General features: G+C 39.4%; 2 protein-coding genes across 3 annotated transcripts in view; one reads left to right on the top strand and one right to left on the bottom strand.

Moving 5' to 3' along the window:
• Positions 1-319: 319 nt before the first annotated feature.
• On the top strand, positions 320-22,852 carry nectin4b (nectin cell adhesion molecule 4b). Of its 2 annotated transcripts, XM_082512925.1 has the most exons (12): positions 320-397; positions 579-793; positions 5,068-5,268; positions 7,926-8,093; positions 11,146-11,424; positions 14,221-14,338; positions 17,928-18,079; positions 18,383-18,548; positions 18,684-18,759; positions 19,033-19,089; positions 19,285-19,470; positions 20,540-22,852. In XM_082512925.1, exons 2-12 carry the CDS (start codon positions 742-744, stop codon positions 20,801-20,803), a joined length of 1,719 nt encoding a protein of 572 aa, XP_082369051.1. In that variant the 5' UTR covers positions 320-397; positions 579-741; the 3' UTR covers positions 20,804-22,852. The 2 variants fall into 2 exon arrangements, with proteins under 2 accessions (XP_082369051.1, XP_082369052.1); XM_082512926.1 differs by having other exon boundaries at positions 337-793; positions 20,576-22,852.
• A 2,745-nt stretch (positions 22,853-25,597) lies between these two features.
• LOC309694623 (uncharacterized protein) overlaps positions 25,598-27,832 on the bottom strand; it is a 3,534-nt gene continuing 1,299 nt past the window's right edge. The window contains exon 2 of the mRNA XM_082514800.1: positions 25,598-26,664. Coding sequence (XP_082370926.1) covers positions 25,757-26,664 — 908 coding nt within the window. The 3' untranslated portion in view covers positions 25,598-25,756. The remainder of the gene's footprint in view (positions 26,665-27,832) is intronic.

Here is a 27,832-nt window from a genome sequence, read left to right as displayed (position 1 = left end):
ACAAAGTCTGATAAATACTCTCCAGAGTAAGGATTTTATTTACTTGTGTAATTGTAAGAGGACATTGTTGGATTTGTCCAAGAAGAGTGGGGGTGTTAATTAGTGTTACTTTTATAGCTTATTGATAAAATTGCAGACTACAATCAAATGATCAACAGTTTAACTGTTAATTTGATCCCTAAACATGTGTAGTTAGATATAAGAAGTTAATCTTGTGAAATTGCTTGACATAAAGTATATTTTTGGTTAATTTTCCGACCCTACCACTGCATTTTCATCTTGCGTCACCTGAACGCAGCGCTAGTGGGCGTGTCAGTGGGCGGGGCGGAGGGAAACAGGTGTAGCGACTCAACCCAAACCTGTATTCTGGTGCTTCTGCCTTCGCGTGACAAGCGAGGTTGTTCTTTTATAAACACGAACTTTATTTTTCTGTCGTGCGAAAGCTCAAATGCAGATTTAACATTTTCCGTTTATTTGTTCATTTCACTGGAAATGAAGATAGAGCCTCTATCAGCTATTTGCTAACCATTGTTCTTTTATCAGTGGAAGTGTGATTTTTTTTAAACATTATTTCTCAGTTGAACAGGAAACATCTGCTGCCCCTGGCTCCTTGCTGCGGGGTTTGTGTTTTTTAAACCAACCCTCAATTTCCCAGCTGAATTTGAACATGGAAGCTTAACACGAGATCTGAATTTCCCAGAAGAAGGCTAATAAAGAGAAACTTTTACTTTGGAACCAAACATGAAGTCAGCTGGAAAAAGTGCTTTGCTCCTGGCATTGCTTTCTTTAATCGGTGAGTTTTCTGTTACATTGATTTGCATGTAAATTAACAGTGACACTGCTTCATAAAACACGAATCACCTGTCTAAGCAAGTCATTTGGGGAATTCTGTGTTCTCCTTTCTGTTAACTGGGTCTGTGACGATTAAACATTTGACAGACATGGCATAAAGCTTGGATATAGTGTCTAAAATCTATACATTTTGAACTTCGTGGTAGCTTCTTGTGCTTAATGTTGGTGTAATTAACCCAGCAATCTTCCTATGAGTGTTAAAACAATGTCCTTTAATATAGAAGGGCTCTTTCCCCCCCCCAAGACACTGAATTATTATTATTGCAGTCTTCATAAGTCTCTATGCCTTTGCTTTACTTGCCATGGTTTTGGTCCAATTGTGCAAATTTTTTTTGTTACAACATGCAATGATTTCTGTCTCCAAATCTTAAGCTCATCATGTCACCAAAGATTTATAAATTTAGAAAACTTTTTAATTTTTGCTTTTTCTAAACAGACATATTGGATTTTTTTTGGCTACTTCTGATCTTTTAATTGCATTAACTCAACTGGAGAAATGAATGAAAACCTGAACTACAGCCACCAAACTCTTTAACTTGTGACAAGCTGTTACAAGCAGGGGCGTTTCTAGGATTTTTTTAATGGGGTGGCTGGGGGCATGGCAAAAAAATCAGTCAGGTGGGGTGGGACGGGGGCAGTTTTGCTAACTTTTTCTAAATGCAGAAAATCATCAACCAACATCTAGATAGACAAAATAAAGCTGATTGCGTCACTAAACGGATATCATATCACTGCAAATCATCTCAGTCTAAGCTGAATAAAGCAAAAAGACTAAATTTCCAGTTTTTGTTGAGCTGCAGTTTAAGGTGCTGGTGAGAAACCATATTAGTTTCACATTGTGTATAGTTCTTTTCCTTTTTTTAATTTAATATAAAACTATTGACTACAACTCCCTAAGAAATGTAACCCAATAAGTTTTTAGATTGCAGTGAGATTCTAGGGTGTGCCTCATCAAATTACCTTTACATTTTTAATTTGTGCGCACAGATGTACTCGGAAGCAAGAAGGTAATTCCCAGGGTAGGATTTAAACCTGTACAACATGCATAAAAGGAACAATAATTTACAATAATTTAGAAGACAGTCTTTTGTTTCCTTTCTTTCTTTGCATGTGCATTAGCTGCACCATCACATAGCTAGGCTTTTTTTCTGCTGGCTACTAAATATATAAAAAAAAAACAACCCTCAAATGAATCAGAGTTCATGGACAGGTGCCACCTCATGCCCTTCTGGACCTGCCCTGGGTTGCAAGTAGCTTTATATGGTACAACAAGCCAATAAAACAAATGTTTGTTTTGGACAACAGCGTCCTTCCAAAATTTTTTGCAATATATTTGGGAATGCCTTTTGCTTTTTTAGATAACCTGTATTGACCTGTGCAACAGATCTAGCTACCCTCAGATAAATGGTTCTCAATTCAATTCATTTCAGCTGAAAAATATAATGCCAAATAACCACACAGTCACCCCAAGGTGCTTTATACTGTAAGGTAAAGGACCTAAAGGAGAGAAATCCCCAACTATAAGATGATATAATATGAGCAAGCACTTGGTGACTGTGGGAAGGACAAATTCCCTTTTAACAGGAAGACGCCTCCAGCAGAACAAGGCCAGTTTGGCGGCGGTGGCGGGGGGTACTCTCTCTGCAGTTTGTAGTTTGAAGCATCTTAACAGAGATAAGTTGATCGTATTTAAAATTGTAGCATTAATGTAGCATTAACAGTCTGCTGTTCTGCTGCACTCGTGAGGCCAGCTGACTATCTCAGAGTTATCAGTAATTCTGCAGCCATGAACATGGGTGAACTGTTCTGGTGTCCACATACTTTTGTCCGTGCAGGTGTGGAGAAAGAAGCAGCAGAACAGAATGCAGCTCCGTCACATTCTTACTCTTACTAAGTGATTTAGAAGTCGTGGCCCAACCTGCGTCTTCCTGTTTTGTTTTGTTTTTTTGATGACTAATTCTGATAATGTTCGTCAGCTTTTGTTTCCTCATCTAGTGGAGATTAACATCATTTTACATTTAGTTTGGACTGTTCTGCTCCAGATGAAGGAGCAATCAGATGAATGTGACTGTGTTGTTTTTACTCTTGACCACAGCAGTTTGAATGAACAAGAAAAGCTTGTACAACAGCTTTGTGGTGCCCCAGTGTTTGTCTAGAGTGTGTGTGTGTGTGTTTGTATAATTCTTTCTTTCAGTTTATCTCTCGGCTCACATTGTCAACTCGTCTCCTTCCTCCAAAAATCTGAGTCTATGTCTGTCTCGAGCGGTCTCTCTCGGTCTGGTCCTCATTTAGGTCAACCACACTGTAGTTCTTTGTACCTACTTTTGAACTTTCTGTCTGTGTGAAGAGGCATGTCGGCTCTCCTGTCTGTGCCACTGCTTTGTCAGTGTGTCCTTGTACTAACTATATCAGATCTGTGGGAGTCCCTGTCCTATATTGGCTTCTTTGTAATCATTGATTAAGCTTGTGAATCAGTAACCACAGAGCAAGGAAGAAAAAAAAACAAACTTTAAACCCAGAAATCAAAGTGCAAATGTTTTGCATCTTCTGTTTGAGTTGTTGATGTGGCTCTCACACCCATTCCTGTTTCTCTCGCGGTTACACGTACGCATTTCACCAGGTGTGATAAATGTTCCAGCCATTAGTCAGTTCCGATTAATGGCTTTTCAACAGTTTTGATAGTGAAACCCGTCACTGAGAGTTGACAAGAACCAGTAGTTGTCTTTTTGTGCTTGAGTTCCTAAAATGTTGGGTAAATCCTGGATTTTCTATAAAATATCATTAAAAATCATCTACTATTGTGCCAGAATGGATTCAGTGTGCAGGCAACGTTTTGCAAAACACTAAAGTTCCTTAAACATACAGCAGTGAGTTAATTAAATGCAATATTTCATTAATCAAATCCACATTTATTCCTCACACAGAAACCTGAGCTCAGGTGATGAAGAATTTGTTTTAGTTTTATTCTGTCGCAAAGCATTCTTTAAAACCAAAAGCAAGTCAAACTTGAAACATGGAGATGGAGAAGGACATTACGAAATGAAACCGAATAAAGCAAACTTTAAACAGCGGGAAGATCATAGGACACAAAATGAAATCAGTCATCGAACAATGAGACAGCAAAACAAAAAAACGAGTTGAGATCCAATAGATAAGATGGAAATATGTTTCTAATGCAATCAATGTGAAATGTAAAACAATAGAAGCGTAAACATGTGTTGGCGGGCAGATGTTCGTAGTCTTCACCCTCTTGGACCCCTACTGGGAGTAAACCTTGTTTCTCTCTCTGGTAGTTCAAGCCTGCTTCGAAAAATTAACGACTGGTTTTTAAGGAAAAAAAAAAGCAAATCCAAGACCTATTCTAATGATGGTCAAACCACGTCTTTATTGATATATACTTAGGTGTCAGATCTCGTCATTAAGGACTCGGTGGAGTCAAATGCTCTTTTTATGTGGGAAAGGGTTAAAAGAAACTACACACGTGGAAACTTTTCCGTGTTTCCTAATATAAAGGCAGTCTGTCTGAATTGTTTACTGTCAACAAGGAAATATGAAGTAATAAAGTTTTTGCTCTGTCGTGAATAGCAAGTTTGTTCACAAACAAGAGGCAATTTCTGCTTTTAAAAGTCACCTAAAACCAGTTTTTAGTGACTTTCTCGGTGTTGGCATGTCAACGGACAAGCTGGTTAGGTGAATGAGCGAATGCCTGTAATTGTAAATGTTTGCCTATACACAAACCTGTATAGGCTATACCCGACCTTCTGCCTGGAGCATTATAGAATAATGTCGAGCTTTTTATGATCATCCTGAACAGGATTGGTCATAAGAGCTGTCTGGAAGGAAGCACAAACACTTTGGATAACAGAAGAGTGGCAAAAACACAAAATAGTAGCAAAATAGTTGTCACAGGTTCCCAGGCCCTAAGGTCATGTCTGTTTTGTATTTCTTCACTTTGAGGAGCTGGAACAACATATTTGGGTGTGTTGGCACTGACGGGTCTCTGTGAAATTATGGAGAGATTACTATGATGAGTAAAAACGACTGCATGCTTCATCACTTGATTTGGAAATTCCATGCGAAATACCATAAATGTAATTTAGTCTTCAAAATGTACAAATGCCAATGATTTGCTGTGTTTCCTAATCCAAAATCACACTCTCCAAATATGCCTTATCTTCCACTGATTAAATCCACATGTTTCTCTTCCCTCCTCAGCCATGCGCGTGGGGGGTGGATTTGTGGAGCCTGCTAACCCCGTCACCACCCTGCGCTCCGTGACAGAGACTCAAACCAGACTCCCCTGTCAGTATCAGGTGGAGGGTGAGCAGAAGGTGGTGCAGGTCACCTGGTACAAGGAGCTTTCAGATGGCAGCAAAGATATGATCATCACAGCTCACTTCTTGGACGGCCATAGAGGTACTTGACTGAAGAAGCTCCTGTAAAGTCCCTGGGGAAAATAAAAATTTCAGTAATAACATCTTGGCAAAGCTTTTTTCTTTTCTCTTTCTTGGGGGGGTAATGAGCGAGGTGCAAGTCAAGCATTGTTTTCCCAGCAGATGCTGCAGTTGTAGCAGTCCTTGGACATGATACTTAGTGCAAGCATTTATTATCAAGACCAAAACAACTATTTGGTGCATCCTTTGGTTCCAAATACACTTACACACACTGCCCTCATCAGGTTATTGTTTATGGATTTGAACCTCAGTTATCAAATGCTACATCTGCTTTATAACTGCTTTATCTTAAAAAATATAGAGATAATGCAACCTAAGCATTAATGACTTGACAAATGCCAACCATACCTACACTTATTATAATATGCTCTATATTAATCAGGAACGCTAAGGTTCTTCATTACTGCTGACCAAAGTTCACTCAAAACCATAAGGAGAAAGAAATACTATAAAAGTGGTCAGCTAATAACAAAATATAGGAAAGACTTTGCTCTTTGTAATTTTATTTGCTTTGATACTAATAACTTTAAGAATGTCTGTATTTCATTTAATTGTTCCATTTTTCAGGTTATTAGAAACATGTATTGTTGTCTTACTAAAGTGTACCAGTTAAGCTCACTTTCAGATCTGTATTCTTGTTCTTGGAGCTTTACTTGATTCACAGCTAACACCTCTCAGTTTAAAGATACAATCAGAAATAAAAACAAAACAAAACATTATTTAATAAAAAAAATATACATTTTACTAATAAATACGCATTAGTGTGTAATTATGTCTTCTAATAACTGATGCATTATGATCAACTCAAAATTAATCAATTAGAAATGCATAGAAGCAGGCGATGGTTTGTCATGTTGGCCTGATATTTTGGATACGGTGGCTGAGATTCACACATAAAATACAATGTCAATAGAAACTGGCCACGTGCGCAGTATGCCAAATATGGAAGAGAACAGGGCTCGCAGTTGTTCACATGTTGTGGTGGCAAATTTGAATTTGTATCTAACTCCAATTTCTGTCAGTGTAAAATGTTTAGCTACGCATTCGATCAATGAAATGTCTTAATATAAGACGTGGAAGAGCAATTTCAACAGTATGTCTCAGGTTTTCTACATGGCAAAAAATGCTGCTTTAGTAAGTAAAAGAAATCTGTCCCCAATGATCTAAGATGTAAAATTACAGAAATGTATAATTGAATTATTTTGGCATATTGTGACTGGCCATGAGAGAGGTTTTAAGGGTAGGAAAAGCTGTAAAAAGAAAAAAAAAGTATGCTGTCTTTCACATTTTCCAAAGCCATCCAGTATTGGAGTCTTTGCCAGGCTAATTGCGGCCCGCGCCCTTATGTTTGACACACCCCTGGTTTAGACGTAATATCATCCTTTTCCTCAAGCCTCATCTCCTGACACATAAAAACGTGCATAAACATGCTTATCTATTCCCAATATTGTCACAGTTACTTTGTGTCAGCAGATTAAACATCAGCATGAACATCACTGACTCATCGACTCATATCAGACTCCTTTCACAAAGTTTTACAGCTCCCTCCCAAATCAACATGGACACGTATTGACAGCTGAGGTAAACAGCGGACTGTCAACCTGTGCTCACTACAGATGAACTTCAGTCACAGTTTGTTTGTCCTGCAGCGAGTATTATGCACTTATGCAGTTGATCTGCAATCTATCGACATCTAGCGAGAGATTTTAGATACTGTAACTTTAAGCAGACTTTCTTCTGATTGGCTGCCCCTCATAAAGTTTTGAACAGAAGGTGGGTGGAGCTTCTGTGCTCATAGCCAGAGCTTTGTGCCTGAAATTATGACATTGGGGATATCCACTTTCAGTAACACCGTATGGAGCTAAGAATAGGAAAAAAATGTCTGAAACTGAGCATAAAGAGCAGTCTGAAGCCACGCTTCAAGGAAAAGCATTTTAACATTTACAGTTTTGACTAATCATAACAGCCTCAGTGCAAGATCTGGAGGTTGGAGATTTGCTTTGTGAATTGGTGGAGAAGTCAGAAGGTTGAGGTACATGTGCTGGTTAATGGAAATGTAATTTGATCCAGAGGCCCACGGCTGGTCCAGTGGGCCATGATTGTATGAATGAATGTGAATCATGCGCTACTTCTACCTTTGTTAATCGTTTAAATACCTTTTTCCTCACTGCTGTTGTTAAAGAGTACTCACTACTATGAGTAGACCTGATTTAAAGGCTGTTACATTACTCTGCTTATAACACACATCATTTCACTTTCAGATTTATTCATGTAAAGATAAATTAGACGCATCATCTTTAATAGCAACTTTATCCATAAATTCAAATTAGAGTCACAAGTTAAAAGTACACACATGAGAAAATAAAACAAAATAATTGTTGCTGTGTCTCTAATTGGCATGTGGTTATTTGAAATGAGATCATCCCAGCAGACCATTGTTTTGTACCTGGATTACTCTTTATTATTTGTCTGTTGTGACGCTGCTTGATAACTGGAGGCTTATTTTAACAATGTCTAACCATTTATTCTCCTTTCCTGGAGCTAATGCTTTTGACAAAGGGTCTGTTTGACGTTTTGTGAGTGTTGAAGATGCTCACCTGAGGTTTTGTTGTTTGACAGAGTTTGGGCGTTACTCTGGTCGGGTGAGGGTCGAGAACAGCAACCCCATCAAGAACTCTGCTCTGATCATCCTGAACACAGAGCAGTCGGACGAGGGCACCTACACCTGCCATATCTCCACCTTCCCCAGTGGAAATTTTGAGACGAAGATCGCCCTCACCGTCTGGAGTAAGACTCATCATCCTTTCTCTCTCTCTCTTTTTTTTTTTTTTTTTAAATCTTCTCGCCCACATGTCCCTAATCCTGAGAGAGCTTCTGTAATGATGTTTACACCATCATATCTTCATAGAGGAACTGGTGACTGGGGGAATTCAGGTGTGCCAGCATGGCCACAAGCACTGCCAGCTTACTTTAGGTTTTAGCATGTGAAAAGCCAAAAGGGAAATGCTTTTAATTCTATATTATTCTGTTACTCCAACTAAAAATTAAGAAAAAGTTTAAAATATTCTCAAGTATAAAAAAGCACCACAGAATCTGCGTACACCAAAAATATGTTATGCAGACTCTGATTCTGGTAGGTAGATAGCAGCTCAGCTGTCAAAACATTTGCAAGTTTATTTGGTGTTCCAGAAAGATGGAGAGGGTTTTCCAAGATCCAAGATAAATAGGTTTCCACCACGAGGAGTGATTGAGTTTAAGATAAGTTTGGCATTGATGTAAGTTTCGTATATATCCTTAAATCACAAGTTTACATAAAGAGCTTTACACCCCCATAATCTTTATAATCTTAATTCTTCCTCTAAAGAAGGGAGGATGATAGAGAAACGACTGGGAAAAGCATGTTGTGTATATACAAAGAAAAGCGAAATAAAAAAGTATAATCACTATTAAAAAGTATGATATAATTGTGGAAACAGGGTTATGCTTTAAAGAGCTGCCAACTTCAATTTCCCAGGTCTGTGGCAGAAGAAAAGCTTCCTCTTTAGCCTAAAATCACCTGTTTCCACTCCTTATTTTGTCTTTTGAACAATCTTTGCAGAAGTTTTGCACCCAGCTAAAGCCTGGCACAAGTAATTTCCCACTGAGAAAGGAGCTTAAAATTCTGTCCCCTTTAAAATGTTTCAAAAACTCATTTTGATGTATACAGTTTCTGCGGTGCCGCTGTTGTCCTCAGGCTTCCTCCTTTACAACCATAATAACAGCCGTGGGAACACCTTTGTGAATCCTCTGTGAAGTAAACCCTGGAATGATGCTATCATTTTTAAACAACTTTCCCATTTCACTGCCAGTCATCTGCAGTAACAGACCTGTCTCAACACGCCCCAGATCTGACAAATCAACAGAAAGTTGAGTAGTAAGAGACAACCTGTAGCACTGAATTCCCTCCATGTTGGAACATTCAGCTGTAAAATGTTGATTTGTAAGTGCAGAAACTGATGCAGGCGGCTACCTGCCCACGTGTTACTGTCAAAAACTGTAAACTGAACAAACTGGTCATGTTGTTCTTAATGTGAAAGAATAGGTTTTAGAGAAATGACCCTACTGTGAATGCACTATGCCAAAAAGTCACATTTGGACTTGGAATTTTTGTTAAAAACTGGGTGAAAAATGACCAGGATGGAGGTATCAGCATGTTTCACAACACAGCTTCTCTCATGAAGGCACTTTTCAGATAAGTTTGTCAGGTAAATAATGTGAGAGCTGAAATATTTGGAGGGGAGAACATCTCCCCTGCTCACTTTTTCTTGAATTGTGTCTTTTCTTGGCTGTGAGTCAGAGTCATTTATCACTGTGGAAGCTGGAATCATTCCTTTATTACTGTAAGCCAATGAGTGCAGCATATTTCCCTCGCTGATATGCCGCGCTGTGCTTTAGTGTTTTGTTTTTTTACTAGTTTCTGTTTTTAAAGGTTTGAGCTTTCCTCAGGTGGTGCCCTTTTCTTTGTCAGTTAATCCGTAATAGTTGTTGTTGTTAATGGTACCGACTTGTTTTGTCTGATGTATTAATAATCCAAACATTAGTGGAAAGAGTTAACCAGCCAGTTACTGTTTACAACAGTCATGACTGCAGAGTGAATCACAATCGTGTTAAACCAGTTGGTGACAGGGCAGCAAAAACAAAATGTAGCTGTGTGAAAACGTCTAAGGTGACCTGTTCTGAGAGAGTTTTGCAACTTGGTGTTCTTACACAATTCCAATGAATTTGATGGTACTTTTAGTTGGAAACCCACAACTGTAATATGTGGGATATTCTCCAAAGTAGAAGTGGGCACATTAAAGCACAAAAAGATCACTCTGTTTATACACTGTATATAAAAGATGGAAGTCGATTTGCATTAGCTGGATAGCTTTTCCCATTTTGATTTTTTTTTTAACCTTTCTTTTTGGTGTTGCGACCTGCTAACACTTGGTGCAAGTTGCATTAATGCACATGGTACAGAAATGGATACCTGCTAATTTATAATAGAAAAATACTATAATTTAATTGTTTCATGTATTACATCAAAAATAGTCAAATTCCACAAATACCATGGAGAGGTCCAGTTCAATGACTCATTATCAGGTGAGGCTGAGCAGACAGCTAGAGCTACACGTGTGTCTGCCCGCACCTGTCAGTCACATAAGCCACACCCACTAACAATGCCCAGTTCCAGCAAGGTGGAATGAATGGGCGACGATGACTGTAAAGTTCAAAACCTTTTCTTTCTTTCTTCTTTGTTTTAAACTAGGTTTTAAACCACTGGGATATGTGGTTTCATGTCCAAGTGGTTATTTGAAGATAGGAATCTAGAGGGATCAATGAAGGTCACCCTGCTGGTGGCACTAAATAGAAAGTCAGCGGATCTGTAGGTGGTTCAGCAACCCGGAAGATTTTACTGCACTCTGTCTGTTTTTTGTTTTTGTTTTTGCTTTGCATTTAAATTTTGTAGATCAAATAACATTTTTACAAAAGGTATGCGGAAAAATGCAAATGTGAATCTGTTGTTGGTACTGCAGGAACATTTTTGAATCATTAGGCAGTTCTGACTTGAAAGTCTGTACAAACTTTCATGCTAATCCCTCAAACAGATTTCATTTGCCAGTCAGGACAAGTGTTGGATCATCTACCCCCTTAGCTCTAAGAGCCAAGAAGTGAAAAATAAACTAACTTGGGAAAGAGACTTTGTAATCTGATGACTGAACTCATTGTGCTTTTTTTTAATTTAGTACTTCAGCAAAGGATCAGATGGAAAGTCCAAACCAGAAGACTTAAATTAACCTCTTTCCTTTTCGTTGTCTAGTTTTACCCATCTCCTCCCTGGATCCAGTAACTCTTGTGGAGGGCCAATCCTTCCGTGTGGCAGCCACCTGCCGGGCTATAGGTCACCCACTTCCCATTCTCTCGTGGGACACGGACATCTCAGGAACGGTCCAGAACCGCACCAGCGAGACTCGGTCAGTGTCCAGCTACTTCTCGCTCCACCCCCTGCGTAGCATGAACGGGAAAAAGCTGGACTGTTTAGTGTGGCATCCTGGCCTGGAGGAGCCACGTAGGATCAGCAACCGCCTGGAGGTTCAATGTGAGTATAGCTGTGGAGCAGAAGTAAAACAGACTGGAGCTGTGGCATTAACATCATATTTTTAAGTGGTGAGTTGCAGAAATAATATTGCTGGTTCAAGGAAGAACAATTGAAGGAACCAGAAAAGTCACAGAGTATGATATGGAAAAATAAGGGAGAGAATGTTACCCCTCACTGGCCCCTTCCCATTCTTTACAGGTCGGGGATCACACATCGCTCATTCTTGCCCGTCAGAAAAACATTTCCTGAAATTATTCAAGCAAAAATAAAATGTGGAGAAGTTAGAATGTTATCTGTTTTTACCAAGTTATTTGGTAGAAAATTCTGTCTCCATACAAGATACAGCTCTATAATTTAGCCTTAACATACAGCACAACAAGCTCGAGCACTGATCAGACGTCTTAAATCGCACCAGTAGGATCAGTCGTGGTGGATCGTTGCCAGTGAAGCTGTCACCACCGAGTCGCTCACTGATACTGCGACAGTGACAAAAGCGCTATGGCGGTCACCTTTTTTTCCTTCCCCTTGTCTGAAACAAATGTCTCACTTCAAACTTCATTCATGGGAAAGTGCAGGAATGTGAGCTTTGCTTTTGTATACACTGTCCATCCGTCAGACACATGACTTGCAGAAACCAGAGAGCGAAGGGTGTGGATATTGAAAGCAGTTTTAGTCAATTAACCATGAAAGTTTTAAAACAACATGAAATAATTTATCTTGACATTCATCAGTAACTAATTTGAACATGTACTACACAAAGGTCATGTGTAGTGGTGGCTGATGCCTAATAAATGCCTGGACCTCCTACTGTTTACTAATTTAATTAGTAGATCATCACGCCCCAATACTGCTTTCTCAGTGCCATCCATATTTTGTTTTGGTGTGTTTTGCAGCTGTAAATAGATACTCTGTAAGCTTGCATTGTATGAAGCAGTGTACGTCACTGCAAAGGGTTTTAAATTACCACACTTGTGCTGTTTAGTGCAAACTATATGGTCCTATAGAATATGTAAAGAACTGGGACACGCCTGGCTTTTTAGTTAATAACAGGAACAAATAAAGGAAAAAATGACATAAGTGTTTTTACTCTCAGATTTCTTAAACACTGTTTTTATAGTCCCACCTTTCTCCTTTCACTTGAAGCTTTGCGCTGATCCTTGACGTATCGCGATTTAATCCTTCTTCCCTCTGCTGTTAAATATTTATAGGTTACTACTTAAACCAGCATACGCTGATGTTTTAAAAGCGGAAATTTGAATGCATAACAGCAGTTATGCCAGTTATAGAAGGTAACATGACAAAAACAAACATTACAATCGTGTTTTTTGCAGATTTCTTATAGTATTGTAGAAACTATGAATACTCCCAAATGACAAAAAAGTATTAGATTAAAAAACAACAACATTTCTTCTACATCTCATCCAAAATAATAATATTCACTTCAAATGGACACTTGTTAAATATTGCGCCCATACCAAGAATATCACGAGGTGACCTAATAAGTTGGTCCCTCCCTTTTTATGTAGGTGTGTTTGCGACGATACGAAACCACTAAGTTAATATTTATGTTTGAACAACTCCGAAGACTAACACCTGCAAAACACAGCTATAACTAACAGTACTAACCACGCCCATGTTTTTCCTCTAATGGTGTCAAAATGTCGGCATTAAAATCAATAAACATATTACATTTTTAAAGGTTTTTATATTTTATACTCGAGAAGTTAAAGTTCTATAACCATTTTTGATCCTGCCAAATTCTCCCATAAAATTAATACTTGAGTACAGTATGTATACTACCTGTATATATTAATAACATTACATAAATGAAGATATTATGGTGATGTAGTATAAAAGGAGCATTATGTGGATGGTCTGCCAAACATCAGTCTATCACTGATAACTCAACTTCATGCATCTGAGCAAAAGTTACTTTCAAAATATTACATTTATTCCCTATAACCTGGCGGATTCCTGCACTTTCTTCAGCATGTTTTCATTCTTTGTATCTTTGAGTACCACCTTAATGACTCTTTTTTTTTTTTTTTTTTTTTGGTGAGTGTGTTGTGGTGGGAAAGACAGAGCTGTATTCAGCATGCAAACTAAATCAGCTCATACTTATCAGCATACTGTATGGAATGACACTGCAGTTGCTCTTTGCTGGGCTATGGGCCAAACTTTAAGCTCTCCCCTTTAATGGGAATGTAAGCCAATTAGATATTTTTGACTCTAGTTGCCCAGCAAATTATATTTATAAGGCTTAACTGTTAGTCTTTGAGATTAAAGAGCTGGGTAAATATTAGCTACTATCGGCAGATTTGATCCTGCGGCGGGAAAGTTTATCAGTAATAGTCTGTCCTTGACTACTGTTACTGTGTAACTGTGCCAAAACTTTAACTGTTCCAACAATTCCTCTTTGTCTGATTTGAAGGACATTTGTTAAAGGTGTGGGTGTGAGCTGTGCCAGCTTGCTTTTAAAATGGGATTAAATACAAGGTTTCAAGCTAAAGTTTTCTGCTAAAATTATGTACTCACTGTTAAAATCACTGAACTGGTGCTCAATACGCTTAGTAATGACTCCAAACCTCCCAGATAACATTTGAAATTTTGAGACTTGCGAAAATCTTTTTGTAGATTTAAGACGAGGAAATAACTTCATCTGTTGTGTTTATGGTGTAAACAAACTTCTTTGTATCTTCTCTGCTGCTCTACAAAGTTCTCTATTTGATCTATTATGCAGCATAGGAGACACTAGGTTGTGATGCTGCTTACTTAATATTTGTGTTTCTGTGTCAGACCCCCCAGATGCTACGATCATGACGTCCTCGTCTCGTTGGTATGTGGGTTTGGAGAAAGCTGAGCTGGTGTGCGAAGGCAGGGGACACCCCACACCTCAAAACTTCACCTGGACGTGGTACTTTCTGCATTTTCACATACACATCTGTCACTCTGGCAGTCAACAACACTATGATGATATCATGTTAAATCCCACCTCCCCCCTTTCTAATACTATTTATGCTGCTAATGTTCTCTTTACATGGCACTGGAATGTAACTCAAAACATAGATAAGCCACTGCTAACACGCATACACATGGAGCACACACCTGCAAACAACAAAGGAGTGCGCTCCCATCTAAAGGGGGGGGGGGTTCCTATCCTCTGCTGGCTCAAATCACTGCTGAATAAAAGGTGTGGTGTCGCGTTGCGAAATTTCAAGTTAGAAGATTGTGTTTCACACGAGGGAGGGAGTGAGCGACACAAGGAAGAGCAGGAGACACATGCTAAGCGTTTAATCATAGTGCCATGCTTTAAATATCACTCTAATGCCTGGTAAAACACTGGGTCTGTACTTTAATTAAAGACGCCAGCCATTACAGTTCTCCCTGTGCACACAGTGATCAAATGTTTTGTGCTGAGTACTTGGGTCATGAGGCAATCTTGAAATATTAAAGTTGTGCTAGTTTCAACCTCTCCACTAAGCCATCCATCACTGAGGCCCCACTGTGAGGAAATCCACTGATTAATTTTAGTTATAATGTCAGTAAACGTTTTGAAATGTTGACTTTTTTTTTCCCCTTGTTTGCTTTTTAACAATGTAAATATATAAAAATACAACCATTAGTCAATATGAGTGGCTGACTGCTGGTCTCTCCATGTGAGCATTCACAGAACAAATCTGTAGTTTAATCTGCGTTGAAAAGAAGCAAATTTCTCATTTAGTGGGGTTATGTAAAAGATTGTTGACTAAGGGAATGATCCTACACGTAAGCCATGTGTGGAATAAATAAACTATCATTTCAGCTTTAAATATAAGAAGTCATGCTAGCTGTTTCTGTGTGTTGAGCCTTAATGCTAAATTCTTGGTTCCACTTTTATATGAATTGGCAGATAACATTAATTTTATCAGCAACCTGTGCATTTCCCACAATGTCTCACTGACTTTGAGTGTGGAATAGCTGAGGGTGCAAGCCAGACTATTTGAGAAATAGTGGATCTATTTTTCTCAAGAGGCCATCTGTAGAGCTTACAGAGATGGTCATGCAATTCTCTGGGTGAAAATCCCCTGTTGATGTCAGAGGTCAGATGAGAATGGCTAGACTGCTTTGAGCTGATAGGAAGGGAACAGTAACTCAAATAAGCACTTGTTACAATCAGCATATGCAGAAGAGCATCTTTTAATGCACAATACTATTGGACTAGAGCAGCAGAAGACCAGCCTGGGTGCCACTCCTGTACGAATATCCACTCGATCCATCTCTATCCACAAGACAATATTTTAGATGTAGTGGATGTAGGAGAGTCACAGCATGTACAGTACTGTTAAGTTTTAGACAGAAAAAATGCTGTAAGCAGGCAGCACGGTGGCATGGTGGTTAGCACTGTTGCCGCACAGCAAGAAGTTCCTGAGTTCAATTCCACCATCAGGCCAGCAGGGCCTTTCTGTGTGGAGTTTGCACGTCCTCCCCGTGTTTGCGTGGGTTCTCCCCGGCTTCCTCCCACAGTCCAAAAACATGCACTTTGTGTGGATAGGTTAATTGAAAAATCCAAATTGCCCATAGGTGTGAATGCGGGAGTGAATGTGAGTGTGAATGGTTGTCTGTCCCTGTGTGTTATCCCTGCGACAGACTGGCGTCCTGTCCAGGGTGTACCCTGCCTCTCGCCCCTTGACAGCTGGGATAGGCTCCAGCGCCCCCCGCAACCCTGAAAAAGGATAAGCGGAAGCTAATGGATGGATGGAAATGCTGTAAACAAAGAATGCTTTCAAAGACGGAAATGTTAATCATTTATTTTCATCAATCAACAAAATGCAGTGAATGAACAAAAATAAAATCTAAATAAAATCAATATTAGGTGTGACCACCCTTTGCCTTCAAAACAGCATCAATTCTTCCAGGTCAGGGGTGGGCAACTCCAGGCCTTGGGTGTTGGTGTCCTGCAGGTTTTAGATGTGTTCTTGATCCAACACAGCGGATTCAAAATGGCTAAATTACCTCCTCAACATGTCTTGAAGTTCTCCAGAGGCCTGGTAATGAACTGATCATTTGATTCAGGTGTGTTGACCCAGGGTGATATCTAAAACCTGCAGGACACCGGCACTTGAGGCCTGGAGTTGCCCACCCTTGTTCTAGGTATACTTGCACACAGTTTTTGAAGGAGTACTTCTTGTTCATTAAGATGGCTCTTAATGACTTTGGCTGTATGTTTGGGGTCGTTGTCCTGCTGCAGAATACATTTGGGCCAATAAACAATTATGTTTCTGAAAGCATTCTTTGTTTACAGCATTTTTTTCACACCTACCTACAACTTAGGCATAATACTGTATGTGCAGCCCAAAAATCTGCAGCAGCTGTGTGATGCTGTCATGGGAATATGGACCCAAATCTCTGAACAGTGTTTCCAGAATCTTGTTCAGTCTCTTATGAGGAGAAAGGGGCCATCCAACCAGTACTAACAAGGTATACCTAATAAAGTGGCAGATGAGTGCATATTTTATTAATCAGAGCAACCCTAAAAATGTAGAATGTGTATGTACAACAAGTGTATCAAATTCACAAATACCTTTCTTGATCTTCTTATAGCTGCTTTACGTTGCTCCAAAGACAAAGTCATTGTTAAGTGTAACAGATAATACCATAAAACATGTAATTTGCGTTATCTAGTAAACTTTTACTTTTACCTTTGGCACTATCGAGGCCAGCTACTTTAGTTTCACAATATGTTTTTATGTATAACTCATGTAGTGAAACTATATTGTACTACTCTAGTTTCAGTCATTTCACAATAGGTCTTTGCTTCATTGCACTGATACTGTGGTAAGTCACAAAAACAATAAGTCACGGGAGAGATTAGAATCTTTTTGGCCAGTGAAGCTGTATTGCACACCATATCTGTATCATTTCCACCATCCTCGCTGTGTCAGATGCAATCTCCACCTGTGACTCGATTTAGAAAAGGCTGGTCAGAGAAGCTAGGCGGGGTGTTGAGAAAAGAAATCTGACCCGGGGCGACTTTGACGGGGGGGATAAAGCAGTAGGTAAATAGCTGGTGGAGCACAGTGAAACCAGGGGGGAATATGACCCCTCTCAGTGGACCTGATCAGAAACTGCCTCTATTATGTGGCCTGTACAATTTAGGGCTCAGAAGTTGGGCTTGTTTCAATCCCCCAAACCTAGTATTTACCTGGTTTATACAGATGAGCCCTGCATGCTTTGGTTCAGGTGGTTTCACTCTGTGATGAACCTGATCCTTCAGAGTGTTTACTAAGCGGATAACTTCCTTGATTCAAACCAGTTTTTGCATTTTCCTGTTACTTGCAAGCAAACGTCATTAGATATTTGTATATTTCCAGCTCTCTGGTTTGAACTCTGCTCCTTTCATTTTGTTGTTTGCAGCTATGAGTCAAAGCTGCTGTTTCAAACAGTGAGTCACAGACTTCTGCGTAGTTCACCTCTCTGTGACATCTGCAAGTTAATGGTAACATTTTTCTTTTGATTGCTTGCAGGAAAGGGGGAGCTCTGCCTGACGGGGTGTCTGTGGTTGGAGGGAAGCTCCTCTTTCAGCGGCCTGTTCACTTGAGTGACAGTGGGGCCTACGAGTGCATGGTCACAAACAGTGTGGGAAGGGGAAAAACTGAGTATATGCTCAATATAGATGGTAAGTGCAGTAAAGCTAATTTTGCATACATTTTCATGGGATTTGATGGAGAAACTGTTCTGCTGCTGTGAGCTTTGTTGATGTTTTTGCAGGTGGAAATTTAGACTTATTTGCCAAACTCCTTCTGAGTTGGTGTAATTTTGAACATTTGCTGCCCCCTCTTGTTAGATACAAGGCATTAACAGTTGAACTCAGTCTGGATTACAAAAAAAATATTAAAGGAAAGATGTAGCTGTGTTGTTGTTGAATGTATTTATATGCGAGAGAGTCATCGGATCTTTTCATATTTTTATATTTTTTTAGAGATGCAATGGCGCATTGGTGAAACCCCTCCTGATAACCTGCTGCTGATCATAATTTGTGCCTCCACCGGAGGTTTAATCCTCCTCCTGATCATCATCATCTTGGTGGTTCACCGCCATCATCGACGTAGAACGAACAAGCTTAAGAGACAGCTATCTGAAAAATCGTGAGCTAAAGCACATATTGTTAAAGAAGGCTTTTATTAATAACTTCAACTGGGATTTAAACTGATCTATTTTGTGAACATGCAGGTTTTCCATAAATCCTCAATGTGTGTGTGGTTTTTATTTTTTTCTCCCAGGGATGAAATTAGGAGTTTTTCTAGGCAAGCCTCTTTCAGGAGAATAAACTCTACCAGCACAGACTTCAGATACCAGGTAGGAATACGCACACAGACACACACACACACACACTCTCGCTGACAACAATAACCTGCAAGCTTGAAGGAAGCCAGGTTGACACACCTGTCCTGCTCGGGTGGAGCCGCTGGCAGCTCAGGCTGCTGATTACAGGCTGCTGCAGCTTCAAACAACACTGAAACATGCAGCGTTCATAGACAAATATCATTAATATCTAATTTTTGGCGGTTTGTTATATTCCTCTTCGTGTTCAGGTTCACTAATTTTTGGCGACTTTCTATTTTTCTCCAGGGTGAAGACTCCATGCTCAGAATAGACAGCCGAATGAAAAACAGCCAAATGTCTCTGGTGAGTGTCTCACTGTGATGAAATATATCCAGGTAGAATACTGCTGATCTTGGTTCTGCCTGCGCTGTCTCTAAGGAATTGTTCATATAGCTGCTTCTTTCTAATGTTGAAGGTTTTTTCAAAATAAAATGCTTTAAGATCTTGTCTCAGATTTGCACTTTATCATTACATTGAATATCCTCTCCCTGCCTACAGGAGCATACCCATTCCACTCTGGGTGGGAGGTGGGGGCCAGGAGATGTAGAACTGGATGAACTGGGACGTCCGGTCATCTGGTGTGAAGGCAGCGATATTCCAGGAGGAGCTGAGGTTGACGGAGGGAAGGAGGCGCAAAGGAACAGGGTGGAGTCATACGTGAAGAGCAGTAGCAACATGTCGCTGGTATGTGTCAGCGTCTGAGAGATTAAGTTTGAAATGTGTTTAGATTTGTTTGTAATGTATCATATGGTAACGGCATGCTGTATTTATTGCTGAGTTTGTATCGTCACTGAGGGTGACGTGGTAAAACAAAAGGGATTCAAATGACAGGAAACATTTTAGGAAACAACAGCAAGAAACGTCATCTCTGTTTTATTAGTCACTTTATAATTGTTCCTTTCTTCTACAAATGATGACGCTTTATTGGATTTATTTAGAAACAGGATCCGGAATGTAAACATGACTGTTTTGTTAAATCTGGATTACAATCTGATGTCATCACGACCAAAGCTTCACTTAGAGGTTTCATACAAAAGAGATTGAATACCAGTGTGCATTCTCTCCTAGCAATTATTACCACAAAAAAACGTCATAAGAAATATTGGATGGTAGGATATGGTCCATGTTGTGTTAGGAGCTTTTTTTTTCTTCTTTTTTTAAATCTAGACTTCTACCTCAATAAACTGGTTTTCACTGATCCCATAGACAGTTTTGGTAGAAATATAAAGTTTATCTACAGATTATCCAGCTTGAATTTGGATTTTTAGTGCAAGTATCATAAACCCAGTTTTATCCCCTCTGTGCCTTTTTCAGTCCAACTTCAATTTTTTGGTTATATAAAGGGGACCTATGATGCTCATTTCCAACTAAATATGTATTCTTGGACTCCAGTAAAATAGTTTTGCCTGACTCACAGTTTATCCTCTTTATGGGGAAATCCATTTTAGCCATTTTCTTAAGGCCATCATCTCCTAGCCAACTTTCATCTGATTGGCTGATCGTACAGAGCCAAAACTAGAATAAACAGTGTGAAACTAAGTGGTAGGGCAGATTGAACCCTGAGGTTTTGGCTTGCAGGAATTACCTGTTCATCTGCTGAACTCGGTGTTTAAAACTTCAGTTTCAACATTAACTGTTGTTACTGTGTATTTGAGAGAAAATAAGGAAAGGCATAATAGGTCCTCCTTAATATTGGTAACTTTCAGGACAAATCAGGAAAAACAGTATTCTATTTTTATACTGTTTCTACCAGGACTCAGGTCTTCCTTCATCTTTGGTTCCTCTGAAGGCTCAGCAGGATGACGGCAGCGGGCCCAGAGAACCAGACGCCTGCCAGCCCAGGGAGAGAGAGGACTGGGCTCCCACACAGTCTGAAGGACACGACAGTGACGAAGATGGGAGCCCCTACCAGTTATCACAGACTCTCAGGAATTACTTTGACTACAGCAATGGGGCCATCAGGCCCAAGCCAAGTAACAATTCCATTATTCTACACCCCAGAGGACAGCTGATCTAGACAGGACTCTCATCTGTGATATGAAAAGAGAGACTGTCTGTATCTCTGCAGTGACTCTGACTGTGACGTTTGATGTTTGCTTTGAAGGGTAATTCGTCTCAGGTACTATCCCAATGCTGATTGTTGATTTTTAACTTTAGAGATTCTTCCTTATTTCTGTTAATCAAAAGAAGGTTATGAGTTGTTCTTTTGAGCATTTTATGACTTCATCAGTGAGGTAATAAAAAAGAGATGAGGAATAATTTGGGGGAAGAGGGAAAAAAAGAAGAAGTCCTGAGCCAGATACGACTGGTATAGTAGAACTGGAACATTTTGGACCACTAATGTAGAATTAAGTTTATAGAGAGTTTTGCCCTGAAAGGTATGCAAATGAAAAGTATTTTTGTTCTTTAAGGTATTGTATTAAGAATCCTGTTACAAATGTTTACTATGTTTGGTGCAAAGCTGAGTTTTGCATCCAGTGCTTCTTGTTTAAATACATGTGAATAGATACAAAGGACTTGAGAATCCTGCCTCATGCAGGACAATATGTATATATTCCATGTGTTTATATACACTGATCATCCACGACATTAAAACTGTTAAAAGGTGAAGTGAATAACATTGACTCACTTGTTACATCGCTTCGCCCTGTAGAGAAACCTTAGATCTGGCGACTCCACATCACAAAAATTACTTGAGGAACTTGGCAAAGAGTCCAAGGTGCTGATACAAACTATCAGCTCCTCAGATCCAAATTGAATTCAGGTTTTTGAGGCTGATACTCACCCAAAGGATCAAGTAAAGACACCCTCAGCGATCCAGTGCTCTTGCCCCGATGGGTCAGTTATTTCTACATTGTTTCCACATCAACTCTTGCACATTAGGTGTTCTTATGTTAATGTCTGATATATGTGTGTGTGTACATTTGTTTATTAATACATCTTTACAGCCACCTGCTGCTGTCAGCTTAAAAAAAAACCTTGTTAATATGAAGAACAAAAGAGACGATGCTGAAAGTTCTTTGGCCAGCTGGTGTTGAAATGCAGCAAACTGGGTCAGTTTCATCTATATAACTATAACTTTTTAGTGCTGTAAATACCTTTTTGTAAAAAAAAGAAACATTGTGATGATACAAATACACTGTAAATTTTTCTATGCTTTTTTTTAAGAAGATCAGAAAGTGATGTGTATATGTTGAAAATCTTTATTTGTAAAAGTGCAGCTTACAAACATTCTTTTAAAAAACACTGGAACATTAAAGCTACTTCGGAAACTTCATAAAACAGCAGAAACTTTATGGGTTATTCTGTTATAGGTTGATGAATTTAAATAAATTTTTTATTGAAGAAAAAGTTAGGATTTTTGAGAAATATTGTTTTTCTTGTTATTTATAGATTCAAACACTGATACTACCTTCATATTTTACTAATAAAGGCATGGAAGACAATTAACTTTGATGCAAATTAAAACATGGTTGTAGTTTTAGCAAGTGTTTACAGGACAGATCTTTGCTTGGCCAGATGCCCTAACTCTGTTATGAGGTTATTAGGGACTAGCAGGTCACTGCATTTGGCTAAGAAATAACCCATGGCATTACTACTGTAAAAAAGATCCTAGAACTAGTACAGGCCACTATATTTGGCATTAATTTTGTACTGGAAATAACACTGTACCTGTAGGGGGAGTCTTAAATGCACTAAGAAGATTGAATAAACATGAAAGTACTGAGACTGTGCTTATTATGGTGACAAATGATACTAAGAACTGCGGATACTGATTAATATTTTGTTCATGTGCTGCTTGATTTAAGTGCAGTTGACACAGTAGACCATAAAACTTTGAGAGGCTCCAGGTCTGGGTTGGTAAAGGTCAGATGGTTTAGGTCATATTTGACAATCCAAAAATTTTTGTTTTCATTGGTGACAAACTGCTCTCCTTACTCTATAATAAGTTGTGGAGTTCCTCAGAGATCCATACTGGGACCTATCTATTTTCCCCCATCATATATGCTACCAATGGAACCTTAGGAATATCCCAAGAATAAACTGAATGCTGAGTTTTACTGACTCTCAGACTATTATTCATGCTTTTATTTCCTCTCAGTTGGGTTTTTGTACTGGTTTTTCAAAGGTACCAATCAGAGATAACAATAAATAGACTTCAGATTGTGCAAAATGCAGCTGTAAGACTGCATTTTGCACATGTGAACATATTATCCCAGTTTACCCCTCTACAATTCAATTCAACAGTCGCCACAAGCTGCTTTATATTGTAAGGTACAGATCCTACAGTATTACAGAGAAAACCCAAAGAATCAGATGCTGGATGTCCAATACTTTTACAATTGATTTTAAGATTTAACTTATTACTTGTAAAGGCATTTAGGCTTGGACCGAGATTATATACGTAAGAGGTGGGGAACTCAGGCCTCATGGGCCGGCGTTCTGTAGGTTTTAGATGTGTCCTTGTTCCAACACAGCTGATTTAAATGACTAAATTACCTCCTCAACATGTCTTTAAGTTTTCCAGAGGCCTGGTAATGTAGTAATCATTTTATTCAGGTGTGTTGACCCAGGGTGATATCTAAAACCTGCAGAACACCGGCCCTTCAGGCCTGGAGATCCCCAGACCTGATATATGTGAACAGCTGTTTGCTGTACCGACCAGTGTGCAGCCTGAGATGCTCAGGCAGAAACCTGTTAACTGTTCCCACCTCATGCTTAAACCAAAAAGGTGATCAAGTGTCTGCTTTTAGGGCTCCATGGCTGACTCGTTTATATTGTAAGATTATTTTTTTAATACTGGTATTGATAAGTGCTACACAACCAAACATTATCATTTCACTAGACTGCAGCTGCTCTCCAAGGTTGGAGCTGACATGGACAACTGTTGCAAACCTTTGGCTGTCACCCTACAACTATAGCCCAGTTAGAATCTGCCCCCTACTGCTTGATGATTGTAAGTGTACATGTAGTCACTCTTGAGGTTGTTGAAGGGTCTTAATTAAAGTATTGGGTACAAATACAGTTGAAAACTCTGTGATGCCCTTATCTCTGTGATGAAACTTACACTCAGCGTCTTTGATGTTTTACACAGATTGGAATTAAGATGATGCCAATCACTTCAAAATTCTCATTCTCCTTCCATTTTTATTTAAAAAAATCAATAACAAAGATGTTACAGCCCTGGGCCTTGGAGGGAGTGAGACTGCCCTTTTGTGTTCATGCAAATCTAAGTGTGCCAGGACTCGTGGATGATTGGCTGCTGGGAGTCCTGTGCCAGCCCTCTTTTATCCAGATCACAGTGTGCCAAAGGCAAAGCCTTTGCCTTTAGACAATAATTCTGATGGCAAAAGAGTCAAACGGGACAGGCAAAAAAAAAAAGATCACAGTGTGCCAGACCTCGTGGACGATTGGCTGCCTGGAGATCTCATGACCACTCCATGACCAATTGACTGGCTGATTGTCTGCACCTGGGAATATAAAAAGCTGAAGAGCCTTCACACTATGGGGAACTGCTGCGCTGAAGTGAACATGCAGTGGCATCCTCGTCTGCTTTGCATGTGAAGCTCGTTTGTTAAACCTGTTTGCTGTGTTGCTCTTTGTTTAAACCTGGTATACAGCTAAACTTAGTTTCATTAGAGTTTTGTGATGCTGGCTTGCCTTGGTTAACCCTTAGCTTTTACTCTTGCCTGTTCTTTTCATTGTGTATTAATTGTTTCCCCGGTGGTCTGTTGAACAGCCCTGTCGGTTTTCAGTTTAATGTTTGTAATAAAACCCCTTATTTACTCAGATTTCGTGAGAGGGCTTGTGTATGTTTCTCCCCTCCTGTCGCCTAGCAGAGGGGGTCGTGACATAAGGCTTTTAAAAAAAGAATATAGAAATCATATCTGTAAGCATGTGGAGTTTGTTCCTAAGGATATATAAAATTTGTGGTATATGTTAAATTCTCTTACATTTGTTTTGAGCCCAAGAGGACACACAAACCCAGCCTCTGAGAATTACAAGCTCGCGTACTCTTTGTGCCAGGGAGTCTTTTGTTGGGATGGCAGTTGTAAACTTGGTGCCAGTTCAAACATGCACTGTGATGACCCCTTGGGAAATAAGTGAGCAGCTGAAAGTACCTGTCCCTCCACATACCAGACAAAAATGTTTTACTGTAAGGAATGGAGTTGATAAAACTGAATTAAGGCTGATGTTACATTAAATGGCATTATTTAATGCTAGGTTTAGAACAACACTGAATGTTTCTGACCCTCCAAGTGAACAAGTGTGTACGGGGAAGGGCTTAAGCCTAGGGCTACAAAGTCTACATCTCCTACCATGACTGGCTCTGGATCCTGTGGAAAAACTTTGGAGGAAGTACCTGAATGTTTTGGAAGTTAAAGATTCTTCAGAATGGGAAAATTTTAACTCGACTGACCCATGAACATCTAACCTGCAGTGCAAGGCTGAACAACATGTTTTTTTCCTCTATAAACAGAACATTGAAATCTTAGTTTATCTTAATTTTTTGCTTAGGCAGCATCACAAACACAATTTAGGCTGTCGTGTGGTGACCAACAAATTCTTTGTCCTTTTTTTTTTACATCCTTAGTGCTCTGTGGTGAACTAATTTATCAAATGTCTTGTGACTTTTCCTCACCATCTTTCCATCAGGGCGAGGAAAACTAAGCGATTAGATGCTGGATTTTTCCTGTCTAGCTTAAACTGAATGTCTTAGAGGTCATATGTTCCTAGTTTGTCATATGTGTGTTAAAAACCTCTTTTCTGGCAGTTCATATGTTCCTGTTTTAGTTCTTAAAAGCCACACTGTGTCAAAATTTTTGTTTATTTCACAAAAAGAGGGCACAGTTAAATCAGTCTGCTACATTATTTTTCCAGAAATATCAAAAAACAAACAGAATTTGTTAATAAATCTAGATCTAAAAGCCACTTAGATATTTCTAGCTTTTCTTCAAAATCTACTGAATTAAACTGCGTTCTGTGCGAGAGCCTCTTTGTGAGTCCTTTGATGAGTGCGAAGGTTACTCCTCTGAGAAAAGCACTTGCCACACGTGTCGCATGTGTACGGTTTCTCTCCTGTGTGAATTCGCTGGTGTATCTCGAGGTGGCTGATGCGATCAAAGCTCTTCCCACAGAACGGGCAGATGTACCACTTCTCCCTAATGCGGCGCCCCGCTATAGTTTTGTGCAACTCTGGGTCGTTTAAATGAAAGAGTCTGTTGTCTGTGTTAAAGGTTGACATGTTTTTAGTCTGTGGTTGCTGTTTTTCTGAGAGGAATCTAATGGACATTCCTCTCTCTGAGTGATTTATTGCTTCTATAGGTTGACTTGGCTGAGACTGGCTGAAAGTCACAGGTGCCCTTGATTTACTTGATGCACCTTGAACCGTTTCATTGTCCCTCATAAACCTGTCCGAGTATGCTCCCTCTGCTGAATTATCGAAAATGTCCAAGGCATTTTGAATGAGCAAGATTTCGGAGTCCAGATTTTGAGACAACTGCTTTGTTTCGAAAAAGCACTCCGAGTCATCCGCAGTGTCGCTGTCTCCCACCGAAACAGTCAGCCACTGCTGTGACTCTTGCTCTTCCACAACCTCAGCAGGCTGGTGGTTCAAATTCATCTCGTGGGGACCTGCTCCACTGTTAACGCTGTGATCAGAGTCCACGACCTGCTCCACGATCTGGACGTCATCCTCGTCTTCTAGTTTGACTACTAAGTCTTCGTCATCTTTGCCCTCACTGTCAGATTTGCGCTGCTCACTGCGTTTCTCTTCTGTTTGAGGAGGTGATGACGTTCCCTGATTTGGTGAAATATCCACCTTATCTCTCACGCTCTGATCCAAAGACAAAGTCTGGACCGACTCTATCGTAGGCCCTGAAAGGACACAGCAGATTGTTTAAATTGTTAAAGGAAAATCAAAGTTCCCTTAAAAAGTCATTTTTTAAAACAGGTTAATTTTATAATTAATCGCCTCAGCAACAGAGGCAGCAAATACTGTGAATTGTAAAGAAAGGTACCCAAATAACATGCACCTGCTTCATTACAGTGCTGTCTGAAAATGTGACATTAAACACTGGGAAACTTTTTGACTTGAGTAAGTAACAAGCAGATACACCAACGCTTTTAATGACTGTTAGCTGCAGGGACAGTCAAGCCAACTACAATGACATATCACTAAGAAAATCATCATATCACAGTGGAAAAGCTGGCAGTAGAAAGTATTTGACAAGTTTTCCTACAAAATGGCAAAAGTCACTTAAAACATTTTCTGCCTGTTGACAAATTAGGTAAATCTAAAGAACACAGACCTGTTTGTTATCTACAAACCCAATTCTGAAACCTTTGGGACACGATGTAAAATGCAAATAAAGAGACTGCAATGATTTCCCAAGCTCATAAACCACTTTTTAAATTCACAGCATAACTTAGAAAACATCAACAGGTAAAACTGAGACATTTTACTAATTCATAAAAATTTTAGTTTATTTTGAATGTGACTGCAGTGATGTGTCTCAAAAAGGTTGGATCTTTTGCCAGTCTTTAGGCACATTTTTTTCTTTCTGATACTTTGACCTTTTTCTTCTTTAGTAACCCGGTGTGTGTAACTTTGGCTCTGTTCTGTGGATCATTACCATGCTGATATACACCTCTTTTACCACTTGTCTTGTTAGTTAATAGTTAATATTTTGGTGGATCCAGTGACAATGTCAGGAACCTTGGCCTCATTTTGGACAGTGATCTCAGTTTTGATAATCATATTAATCAGGCCAACCAGAACTGCTTTCTATCGCTTCAAAAACACATCAAATGTTAAAAATCCCTATCTCACACTGAATCTCAGAAATAGGCCCATGCATTTATATAAAGCAGGTTATACTACTGTAATGCTCTGTTTGCTGGATTATCCAAATCATCACTAGGACGACTTCAGCTTGTTAAGAATGCAGGAGCCAATCCGTAAACGCACAAGGAAATTTGACTATATAACCCCATACTGAAGTCACTAACTGGCTCTCAGTTCAACACAGAATTACCTTTAAAA

Source organism: Aulonocara stuartgranti, assembly GCF_965226115.1.
Source record: "Aulonocara stuartgranti genome assembly, chromosome: 18".
Classification (NCBI taxonomy): Eukaryota; Metazoa; Chordata; class Actinopteri; order Cichliformes; family Cichlidae; genus Aulonocara; species Aulonocara stuartgranti.
Note: the sequence above shows the minus strand (reverse complement) of the source record. Positions and strands in the feature narration are given on the sequence as shown.

Excerpts from the sequence above, each read along its gene's own strand:
- nectin4b (XM_082512925.1), top strand. The coding sequence starts at position 742 with ATGAAGTCAGCTGGAAAAAGTGCTTTGCTCCTGGCATTGCTTTCTTTA. Across the intron at positions 794-5,067 it reads GGCATTGCTTTCTTTAATCG|CCATGCGCGTGGGGGGTGGA; the intron begins GTGAGTTTTCTG and ends TTCCCTCCTCAG. Across the intron at positions 8,094-11,145 it reads GATCGCCCTCACCGTCTGGA|TTTTACCCATCTCCTCCCTG; the intron begins GTAAGACTCATC and ends TTCGTTGTCTAG.